Source organism: Synchytrium microbalum, assembly GCF_006535985.1.
Source record: "Synchytrium microbalum strain JEL517 chromosome Unknown SmJEL517_scf0008, whole genome shotgun sequence".
Lineage (NCBI taxonomy): Eukaryota > Fungi > Chytridiomycota > Chytridiomycetes > Synchytriales > Synchytriaceae > Synchytrium > Synchytrium microbalum.
In genome coordinates, this window is record NW_022158357.1 from 505420 (window position 1) to 517586 (window position 12167).

Consider the following 12167-nt stretch of genomic DNA (forward strand, 5'->3'; position numbering starts at 1 on the left):
AGGTGACTTAGTGTTGATGTTGTTGTTTCCAACAATATCAGTAGCATTTAGCAAAAGCAAAATGGAATGGAAAAAGAGATCAAATACCCCATAGATGGCGTCCTATAATCACGTATCGTTAGAATCACATTGTTTCGGTGCAGCAGACTTTCAACGCGAATATGCACCTTGCAACTCCATTGTTAAGAGAACTAACGCGTGTAGTGCCTACAAGTACTAGAAATATAATAAGGAATGTCTGGATAATCCTGTCCATCTCTCCAATCCTTGGTGTTGAGAAAGAACTACTCGTTTTATCAAGAACGTGATCAAAACTCTTGGTTGCTGACAGGGAACAGATGAACAGACTCAGCGGGAAAAATGAACAGTCTCAGCGCGAAAGATGACATTCAGAGTCGCGTAAATGGCTACAATAACGTCAATAACGGAAATTCTAAATTCCTCTATGTGAAATTCGTTTTATCACGGATGCCACGGATGCACAACAAGGCAGCAGTGTTCGTTGCATCATACATGTCCATCTAAAGGATCTGAGAACGTTCTGGAAAGAAGAATTCGATCTCTTCTTTGGCAGATTCCGGAGAGTCTATTTTCGAATATGTGTAAACATTTCGAGCACGGCCCCAGCGAGCGAAACGTCCGGCTTCGCCAAAGCAAGAAGCAGTTGCCACGATTTCCCATTCTTACCTGAACCATGGAAGGAGTTTCGAGTATCACTGATCCCATACAGAGCACGAAGAGAAGACGATGGAGGCGTTCTCTTTGCTCGTATCGGTTGAGTGGGACCAATGACCTCTCTCCAAGACGTTATTGCATCCCTTTCATGCCGTAATATCATTGCCTAAGCATCCAAGACGAGCCTTTATGTTAAAGCTTCCCGTCAGTTGACACAACAGCACGATTTCAAGTACACATGAGATACGCATCAATTCATCAGCAGTAGATCAACACACGTACTTGAAAGGGACCCGAGCACATAAACCTGCAAAGTCGATCATAAAAGAATCGTCCATGATGTTGTACGTAAAAGCGTTCTTAGATTAGCCCATGTCAGTAAGTTGGCGATAGCAGGGGGGTTGCTTCACATACCTGCATCTTGAAGCTTCCAATGTAGCCTCCTGGATTTCACAACCTCTAAATTGTGAGATCGGATGGCATCCTCGATGAATTTGATGTTCGCTCTCACTGCGAAAACATCAGGCTTCAGCAGTGCCAAGGTAATTGTACGGCTTCCCGACATCACGAGGTGCAAAATCTTTCTAAGTCTAGGGGTGAGTTATGTTGCTTTCAGCATTGGGCAAATTCCATAACCGAAAACCCATGCAATCACAACTTGCCGACAAAATTCCCGTGAACACGTCAAGCGCGCGCCTCTCAATCGACAGCTAGTTGCTCTAGGCTCACTAGTCTGTGGTTGAATTAATCCCTCCTCATCAACGATTGTTGGGTGGAAGCAAACACTAGTATCTTGGAACGATTATGGAGTCACGCCCAACCACCAAGAGGAGCATACGAAAAGGCAAACAGTTATGGGGCAACGTTAGAAAGGCCCTAATTCCGGCTCACGATGAAGATGACTTGTTTTTGATGGAGTTGGCGACTGCGACACAAGCAGTAACAATCAAAGTCGGGCTGCAGCAACGCCAGTGTTTGTCTGTACGCAAGGGCCTACTCACCTCAACCCACCACGCAAGAATTCCAAGACGCCATATTGAAGCATTGCTTGCTCAGCGCATGCTTCAAAAGCCAGACAACACTTCGTCCAGGGCCGCAATGTCTCCTTCAAGGCCCAAAGCGAAAGAATATGGGGCGTCTTTTGATGATTCAGATGCGAACCGAGCTATTGGAAGTACTGCTGCCCAGTTCAGTGTTGTCTGTATTGACGAAAGTGGGTTGGCTCATATATGGGACTCGGTGTCAGATACATCTTCTTCACGAGCAACGGTAACACAACCGATAACAGTATCTGTCACCTCTGTGGTCCTTCTTTCCAGTCTGTACATGTACGCAACAAGCTCGCATGAATCGAACGTCAAGGTGTGAAGTGCTGTTTTTGCTATTGTCTTGTGTAGTTGATCCAAGTGCTAACGGCTCGCTCTAGTTTTTTGACTGTAGATTTCAGTTTGTCAACTTTGTACCAACACCATACGCCGTTCACGAGTGAGTGATTGCTATTGTTTCAAACCTCATCGACTTTCTGACTCTCCCGCTTCTAGAATCATATACAATCCAACCAAAGACGAATTGATTACCGTTGGTGACCACTTCATCACTGTAAGAGAACGAAAGATCTATTTTCCGTACCGGATTGTATCTAAACCTTTTCAACTACAAATAGACGTGGAAGATTGGACGGGACAAGTTAGCGTGAGTTCAATTCCTGCATCAGTTGATGGCAGACATTATCTCAAAAGTTGACTTCAGGGAAAAATTTGAAGTTCGTCTGACGAGCACCTGGACGACATCGACGGGCTTGCCAAACTCTCAATGGTTAGGTGCAACCTTCTTGGACATCAGAAATCAAAGGCTCTTTGCAGCTGTCGAAGCTGGATACATAGTAAGAAATCACCACCTCTGCAATCACAACAAAAATTAATTTATTTCTTGGGGCTAGACGTACGATCTTCGGAATCGAAGAGAGCTAATACGAATGTCGTCAAGCCTGGGAACGAGACAAATTCGATGTCTAGCTTATTGTGAAACTCTGGATTACACCATCTGTGGATGCAGTGATGGAAGCAGTACGCCACACATATTCAATGGCTGACGTGGACTTAGCGACTCTCATACATATCCTTATTCCTTAGTTGCCTTTCGTGATATCAACACGACGCTAGTTGAGACGACGCAAGCACACTCGCGTGCAGTTACAGGCATCGTGGTGTATGAGGCTGACCTGCTAGTTATATCGTGCTCACTGGATATGACAATCAAGATGCACTCTCTAAACAGCTTTGAAGAGGTGTATAGGTAAAGTCTATTATGATGTGATATTCCGAATGCCTCTTAGTGCTGAATCATCTCGTTTTTAGCTATCAATTTGGAGATCCGTTGATGAGCTTGCACTTTGCGGACGATTCCCAGATATCAGTGACTACACCAGACTCTTTACTTGTATTTGAGTTCAATCATTTTCAAAAAGTGTGGCACAATTCCAGGTAAACCATCATGCAAGGTGGGCCAGACTATACGTAGTACTGACTAGTAATACGTAGGTCTGCTATTTCTCATTTGGTTCCCGCGGTTGGAAAGCCTACCAGAATATTAGCCCGACTGAACGATGGAAGTGTCCGAATAGTCGCAGCTTCCAGCGGTGATGTTTTGACATCGTCACTACCGTCACTGGATACAGATGACGTCGCAGCTCTAGCTCATTCAAACAAACTAGGTATGCAACGAAAAGAAAACACCTTTACATTGAATTCTTGGATCACTTGAATCACTCAATCGGTTTACTATTAGAATGCATGTTTGTGCTCCTACAAAATGGCTCCTTTTGGATGTTCAAAACAAATGTCAACCCGTGTGTGCCGACAGAGATATGGAGCCCTGTCTTAGACGAAGACGATAAATGCTGCTGTTTTGGCTTGCTTGAAATCGAGCCGAGTTCCGATTCTGTCGTATCCACAAATGAGCCATTTGTCTTTTTGATTGCTGGAAGTCATGATGGTCGTGTCTTGGTACTAGGTAAACAAGGACGTATCTTCTCCTGCAACCAAGTCCATGGTGGACCGGTTGTGAAATGTCTAGCGTTCCCGCCAAAATCCCAGCTGGAAAGTGGACTGGTTCTCACATCTGGAGAAGGTAAGAGCATGAGTTGATGTTGGGAACATGAAAGCAAGTCTTATGATTTATTTTCTCATGTTGGCAGACTGTACAATTAAGCTGAGCAGGATAAGACTGCAAACAGGTCTGCTTCACCCACACTTGACGATATCCACAAACTCTGTGCCCCGTCATATCAGCTGGTATGGCGACACATTGTGTTTTGGAGGAGATGATGGAGCCCTGAATATGTATTCCATACGACTGAACGGAGCTCGTCAAATCCGTGGCCACAATCGATCTGATGATCATGCTGATGGTATCACTGGTCTTGCCGGGATAGAGAAGCTCGAACTTTTTGTGTCGTGCGGCACTGATGGTAGTTTACGTGTCTGGGATGCTTACAATTGTTTGCTGAGAGAGCTGCAATTGGATGAACCTATACGGGACCTGTGTATCCTAAATAAACGCGGAGACCTGGTAGTTGCTGTGAAAGAGAGATTGGATCTTATGCCTTACTCCAGCTGTAAGTTCATTTTTTTACAAATTGTACGGCAAACATCTGTATTCGTAATTCTGACATATGAAACTTAGATCTACCACCTGGGTATGCCAAGGTTGCTCAGTCGTTAGCAGAAACAGAGGAAAAAGCAGATCCAGTGCTGACATTCGATGAAATGGCAAACTTTGGTCCCCCAAAACGATGGACGTCATCTTTAGACCAGCAGCTGCCTTGGTCTGCTGAAGATGCAAATTTGCTTGGGGAATTCTCTCCCCTTACAGTGATTGACGCACGAAATCCAGTAGAGAAAGCAGTCAAGGTTCTCTCCCAAGCGACCTCTGTGAAGGAGCTCGGAATATGTCTCAGTGTTTTGGCCAAGGACCCATTGCTTTTCCCTATATCACGACAGCCCACGGTTGTGCAAGTTTCTCCTCTACATGCAGAGGAAGCAATATTAGCAGCAGCTGCAGAGCAGGTACGCTTAAATAGAATAACATTTTTGTTTGAAGGTACCGCTTGACACATGACACATGTCCTTTCTTGTAGATCATATCTCGTGCCAATTCCAGCTTTCAATCATGGCCGTCGCCCCAAGATTTGCAGCCAGAAGAGGAATCAGCAATAGCAATACCAGAACCGACGACCGAACATCACCACGAAACACACGATCCACACAATCACCTACCAATTGCCCCTGACGGTGAAGTGCCCAACTCTCGTCTTCTTGGACTTATCAGCGAATACTGTATGCTCCACAATTATGCAATGTGTGGCAGGTCAAGACCTCCCATTCAACCATCTCCGGTCGCAGACAAGCCTTCCAAAACAGCCTTAACAGTTGCTGCACCTGCAAGTTCAAACTCCAGTTCCAAGAACTATCGAGACAGATTAAAGACTCTGATTGCAGCTCTACCTGTTCAAGAAGGAACCTTTAAAAAGAGTGGCAGTGAAGAAATGGAACCAGCAAATGATGACAGACAGTTGCATCTCCCAGCTCAAAGGTACAGGAAGTCTGATTTGAAGTTTCCGCCGGCCATGCCCATCGAAAGACCGCATCGCGATGATGCTTTGAAGGCTGCTTTGGCATTTGAATGGTTTCCTCGTCATATGGTAATTTATGTATTATGCCAACGAATCGCAATAAACACTAACAACTTGTTACTTTCAAGGTATATGCACCAAGAACCTCTACAGCAATCGCTACTACAGTGGAACCGGAACTGGTATGAACGGCCTTTCATGAGGATCCTTGGTGCAACGGTTTTTTTTGCTAACCACATCAAATAGATCATTCAACCTTCGGCTGATGGCGTTCTACCAGCCGTTCTCGCAGGATTTGAGCAAATGAAAACTCATGCTGAAAAAGTTCAAGCCATTGAGTTTTTGGACGTACTTCGAGAAAAGTATCATCTCCAAGACTCAAAACCTGCTGTTCGAGCCCTGTCTCGACAATTGTGTACAAAGCTTCTCGGACCATTAGCACATGACGCTGTTCAGGACAATCTGGCCATCATGCAAAAGGCCATGGATTTTAATAGTTCGGGTGAAGGTGAAGTCGTCACTGCGCTAGTAACACAGCTGGGTTCGTCTTCTGCTCAGATAAGGTAATCACGGCTCAATATGGGTGAAGCGCCTTTATTTTGAGTGTGTGTCTAACTTGATGGACTGCTTTATAGAACAGCAGCAATACAACATTTGGAAGCTTTGGGTCTTGGCAAAGACACTAGCGACTATTTGTCAAAGAACGTTGTACAGGACATGTTTAAGCGGGCTGAAGCTGTTGCTCGTCGCAAAATATCGATCGCTAGTCCACCAGTACCAACACCCATTGCTCAGACTCCTCCATCCAAAACCGCAGGCCGTCATAGCACTGTCGTGGCTCCTCAGCCACCACCACCTCCACCACCAGCACTGAATGCAGACGAGTTCGAGTATGCCTCTAAAAACCTGGCCTTTGACATTCAAAGGATGGTTACTGCTGCTGTGAGCTACATCGATGACATCTCAGGAAATGGACGATCAGGGTCGGCAAGACCTACAACCCCTTCCACAGAGGAAGTCGTACATGCTCTACAAGAGCATGTCAAAAAAATCCAAGCCAAAAAGCTAGCAGATGAACAAGAACGACTGGTTCGTGAGGCAGCTATTCGTGCCCAATACGAAGAAGAAAAGAGACTCCGTGATGCGGCAGAAGCAGCTCGAAAAGCTCTGGTTGCAGAGACTGCACAAAGGACTGGATTTGGGGACAGATTCACAAAGGTCAAATCCATTGATAACTTTGCGCATATCAAGAGTCAAGTCAAGAAGGGTGTCACCCATCATAGCCATTGTCATGACTCTAGAGAGCATTTGCAAGGCATGCGCTTCGAAGCTTAGTTTCACATCATATGCTGCACTTGTGATTGACTGTTTTTTTGGCATTCTGCTAGAACGTGCACAAACCTTCATGATTCGACAAATGCAAAAGCAGAACACAAAAGCTGCACCAATGGAACGTATCCAACTGTCTCCATTCTCGAATCAGAACGGCAATAACAGAAGACCATCTACTACCTTCTCTTTTCAATCACCAGCAATATCATCAGCCACCAGCATTCAAAACCTTAAACCATTATCAGATTCATCATTAATCGTTCCAAACACCCGAGCCACTACCAACGCTCATACCAGGCAATCTAGACCGAATCATAGACCCGCTACAGTCGATGATTATCTACGTGATCTTGATGTGAAGTTGAGTACTATTACCACCAACTCTCGAAGTCTTGTAGATATGGTTGGCGGTGCAGACGGTACGAGAAAGAGGTACTTTATACCTGACTTGACCTTCCCTACGGAAAGATCATAATAATAACGTCACATAACAGGTTTTGCTACTCAAACTGTTGCCTCACAGTGCGACTGAAATTTGTACACTTGTATCGATTCAAATTTGTGCAATTGTATTGATACACAGCTTTAACAAGGAATTATAAGTGGCAAACCAACAGGCATCCTAAGGAAAACAAATGATTACTCAGCGCATCAGGCAAACCTGATTGTCTCGTTACTTGATCAATTCCAAGCTCTTGACTTGACACACATCATGAACATCATCTTGAGCCAAGATGTGAGTAAATTGCATTTGAGCAAGTCCCGGAAGTAATGATTTGGATTTCATCTGCAAAGACAAAAAAGCAATAATGTCATAGTGTCACAGCGAAAGGAGGGCTTCCGTCAATTTTTCGTGCCGTACCGAATGAAGTAGCGAACGATATACTGGCTTTTCAGCAGTAGATTCAGCTCCCTTTTCAATGAATGTCATCAATTTGGAAAACCATGGTCCATCTTCAGCTAGAACGTCCTTCATCCATGTAGCTTTACTGCAAACAAACTAAGCGTCCAAAGTTGTTGTCTTTATGAGGTAACAAAAAATCCCGTAGTCAAAGATTTAGTTTACCATAGCGAGGCATCGAATCATTGATCTGTCCAATGATAGAGAAGAGATGGCCGATGGCTGTAGACGTGATGATAACGTGAATTCAACAGCAAATCGATTGGATGGAGTGTTGACCAAATGACTTCCTAAAGTTGAAAGCATGTTGAGCAGCAAAATCAAAATCTTCAACAAATATATAGATAGCCGAACCAGAAAAAGAACTAATTCGTTCACTATAGATGATAATAGCTTCCATAGCGTCTATAGCCAAGGAAGCTGTAATTTCTGCAACGTTGTGGTTCTACAAAATGAACAAAGTAGAGTTGCGTTAGTTATCGTTTGAAGGCAACCAAAAATATGATGAAGTAGGTGAATTTATACTGTTGCTAAAGTAAAGGCCTCAATCAACTTCTTGCGACACGCATCCCAAAAGATCTGCATCAACATGTTTGTTTGTGTCTTGCGTTGTGGAGACAGTAGCTTGTTGTCTTGAGCTTTGAAAGCAACTGCAACCATACGAAAGATGGCCATGGCAGTGTGATCGTACCAGCTGCACTGTAAGAAACTGAATGCGTTTTCGAGTAAATGGGTGTTGCTGAGAATGTGATGTAGACTGGTGTGCTTGTCCTAAATTGTCAAGAAACCGCAGTTAGCCCAAAAGCACAAAAAATACGCTCCGTTACTTTGCAAGTCTGCCCACGTTATGCAGTGTGCTGACGAGAGTTGATATCAAAACACCAGCTGATACTCTTGCAAGTGCACTCTGATCTGCTTGGTTCTGCGATGGCGTTTGAATCCACCTAGCCAAGGATTCCAGAAGCATTGGTACTGCTAGCATCTTGGTAGCAACTGAAGAAATAAAATGGTGAGAATATTGTCGTCTGTTGATATGAACTAGAAACAGAACAATTTACCTTCTCCAGATTGATCTATGCTTAAGGCACCAATCAGAAAGTTGACGCTTCCGTGTATATGATCCACATCCATAGCGTCATGCGAGTCAATATGTCTATGTCGAAAGCGATGAGGCGTTGAAGCGAAGCCTTCAGCACCAATCCTACTGACCGAAGGACGCCGAGAACAACTACAGAACAGAGAAATGTGAGACGTGTTTCAAACAGATCTCACAGTACGACACTTACTCGTATCAATGTTGGTAAATTCAAATACATTTGGTGTCTGGAACTTTGAAGCCGAATGTACAAGCTTTAGCGTCGATGGCCATGCTAGAGCAGAATACCCTGTTTAGTGATGTGGAATATAAGCTTCTCAACAGGCAAAGTCCTACTTTCCGGTGAGACGTGCTCTTTCGCTACCCATAGAGTCGTGCTTTTCCACATTTCACGATGAATGAATTCCAATCGCGGCATTATATTCTCATCTCGAGAAAGAAGAGCTTCGGCGGAAATGTCAATGACAGCTTTCAAGACGCGTGCATCACCTTGATTTGGACGATGAGAGTTCATTATGCCCTATTGACAAATAAATCAGTATTCCAACAACAAAAGAAACTTGATGCGCCATGGGTATACCGCAAACACTTTGAAGACACGGTCATCTCCGAACACGACAGATGCAGTTTTACGCAGAGTGTAATCGGTGCTCTCGGATCTCCACACAATCCAATGAGTTGTCTGAGAAAAAATGTGTTTACGTAGGCACATTTTTTCTCAGACAAGACTGAAAAGCAATGTCATAGAAGTGGGTGATTTACCAAACTCTTTGTACATTCCATCCAACTCCAGGATCGTGAAGATGCATTCCAAAACCAATTCATGAATTTCAGCTCGTTGGGCCCACAAAAGAATGCTCGAACTAGCGAATCTAGGTCCTGTTGAGTGGACGCTTCCATAAGGCGATGGAAGTGGGTGAGTAGGTTTGAATACTCGAGCACTCCACCACCTTTGCCATGCGTAGTTTCCGCTTTCTATGATGGTTGGGTACTGAGGTATTGGAAGTTTGTCTCCAAGTTGTTTTCGCGACATACCATCCAGAAGTACAAGACATGAGAGAATCCAAACATATCTGACAGTGCTAATTTTCTACGACGAGACACCAGGTAACCTCCAATAAGGTTCAGCCATTCACTTTCGACAAACCTGATTTTATTGCAAAAGAAGGTCATTGCACCAAGAAAAAACTTTCTCGCAGAAGCTCACATTGAGTCCTGATAGACTGTGCCGATATAGCACATAGCCAATAGCATCTGTTCGGTCGCAGCATCCAAATTCAGTACGGAGCCAGAGGTTTGAGATAGGAAACGACACAGGACCTCATACGACATATCTACTTTCATCCAAAACACGCGTTTAGACAAAGCAATCGAAACTAGCGACCTTATGGACCTCACCTGGAATGGGCGATGAGCTGATGACTTTGATGGCCCCAAGCACTTGGAGACAGGATAAAATGAATTCGAGACACACATCGGATGCCGATGCTTTGAGTGCAAGAGTCATAGGGATGATGGAGGAGGACACTGTAAATACATCAATTTAAACACTAGTTCATGACTTCACCAAAGTGTTTCACACAGACCTAATTTGCGAGCTAAAAGCACACCCGGTCTCTTGCAAGAAACATCACCCTTAGCAACTGTCATAAACAATTGTGTCATGACTTGAAGAGTCTTGAAGAATTCATCATCATTCGAGATCTAGCAAAAATAATAATCTAGGCTGCGATTTTGAAACTCCAGATGAGTAGTCCATACCCAAGGCATCAGGATTCCATCAATGATTTGCACAAGTGTGGATTCCAACTGCAAATCCTTCAAGTTCTTCGTATCCAGAAGCTCAGCAAACTTCGAAGTCAAGACGAAAACTAAGAGTATGACACCAATCAAAACGATGAATTTGATCAAGTTGCAACATGAAAGTGTACTCAGAGGAATAACAGCTCGATTGTGATCAGGGCCCCAAACACGTCGGTACTTTTCCAATATATTTTCTAGTAAGTGAGCCATGACGTGTCGTATTTCCAGACCAGCATTTTTTAAGCCATGACCTTTTGACAGAATGAATCTTTTCGAAAAATCTGATTAATTCATAATGGGACGCAGGGAAAACCACGCAGTTCCAATGCTAGGAAGAAACCACCCAGTTCCAATACTTGATCAAGTTCGTTGCAAGACACATTCTGCGCTCTAACATTTCCAGATTCTCTGCATCATGTTGCTGAGAAGAAAGAATAACTAGTAAAATGATGGTTTAATCCAAATCAGGAAAACGATGTTTTAGTCCAAATCAGGTCATTGATCATAGCTCCCGAAACAATGACACTTGTACCAATGATCAAAGCGCAAAGGCAGTCGACAAGGTCAACAACGATGTCAACGCGTAAATTTGCAATAGATTCAGTCCAAATTGCATGAATCTCGTCATTTGAAGTGTTGAGAATCTAAAAGTTGTACGTGTTTAAAATTTAGTTGCTGAGCTCCAACGTCATGTTCGATGTCACGCTTGAACCCCATACCTGAAGCAATAATGCGATCTGATCATCATTCTGAAGTGTTAATTTAGGCACTAGACACAAGATACAGGCTGGCTCTGGTTCTTTCAATCCATGAGTGCAGGACATAATCAAAGCTTCAATTTGGTACAAAGTTAATGTGAGATAGAAGATGGATCCTCAAGGCCAGGAGGAAGTTCCAGTCACTGAGAACTTGTTTATTGACCTTTCGGATGGTGTAAAATTAGCCGCTCGATTATGGCTTCCAAGAGCTGATGGATGTTTTCCATGTGTGCTTGAATACATTCCGTAAAGTCGCTGAAGCTTAGCGTTTTAGCACGGAATGCTACTAATTTTCTAACATGAATCTCTTTCTGCTAGGTATCGTAAACGGGATCTGACTGCCATTCGCGACGAACTGCTTCATGGCTATGTGTCAAAACATGGACATTTCGCATGTCTACGTGTTGATTTACGCGGATGTGGAGAGTCTACTGGTGTCCTTAAAGATGAATATCTGCAGGTCTGGTCCTCCGATTCATATATATTCACGTAACACGGATCTTCAACTTCAATTGCTTTACAGATTGAACTCGACGATGGGGTTGATGTCATCAAATGGATTACAGAGCAGCCGTGGTGTAATGGTTCCGTTGGAATGATTGGTAACTGCTTCCTACCGATCCGGTTTTGGTGGGTGGCCTGGACATGTCTTCAAACATGGTTATTGGTTTAGGAAAAAGCTGGGGCGGTTTCAATTCTTTACAGATTGCTGCCATGAATCCCCCTGCTCTAAAGGGCATCATATCTGTATGCTCTACAGACGATCGGTACTCGGACGATATTCATCATTTGGGAGGAACTCTCTTGACGGACAATTTTACATGGAGCAGTTTCATGTTGAAGGCTTGTCCTCTCCCTCCTGACCCTAAATATTTTCGTAAGTCAATTACAAGCTCTTCAAATGTTTCCATTTGTCTAATTTCCAAATATTGAGCAGTTGGAGGTATGGCAGAATGGCGAAAAGCTCTA

The 12167-nt window shown here is 43.8% G+C and overlaps 2 protein-coding genes across 2 annotated transcripts; one reads left to right on the top strand and one right to left on the bottom strand.

Annotated features, from left to right (window-relative positions):
- Positions 1–521: 521 nt before the first annotated feature.
- On the bottom strand, positions 522–838 carry YNK1 (nucleoside-diphosphate kinase; the record flags this gene model as incomplete). The annotated part of the gene is made up of 2 exons (XM_031168083.1): positions 522–586; positions 688–838. 2 exons carry the CDS (start codon positions 836–838, stop codon positions 522–524), a joined length of 216 nt encoding a protein of 71 aa, XP_031025950.1.
- A 641-nt stretch (positions 839–1479) lies between these two features.
- On the top strand, positions 1480–7115 carry SmJEL517_g02156 (uncharacterized protein; the record flags this gene model as incomplete). Its single annotated transcript, XM_031168084.1, has 17 exons — positions 1480–2037; positions 2123–2160; positions 2217–2274; positions 2339–2367; positions 2425–2557; positions 2615–2741; positions 2808–2970; positions 3033–3158; positions 3216–3388; positions 3463–3804; positions 3872–4291; positions 4360–4742; positions 4814–5377; positions 5437–5490; positions 5555–5871; positions 5944–6575; positions 6697–7115. 17 exons carry the CDS (start codon positions 1480–1482, stop codon positions 7113–7115), a joined length of 4536 nt encoding a protein of 1511 aa, XP_031025974.1.
- Positions 7116–12167: the final 5052 nt, after the last annotated feature.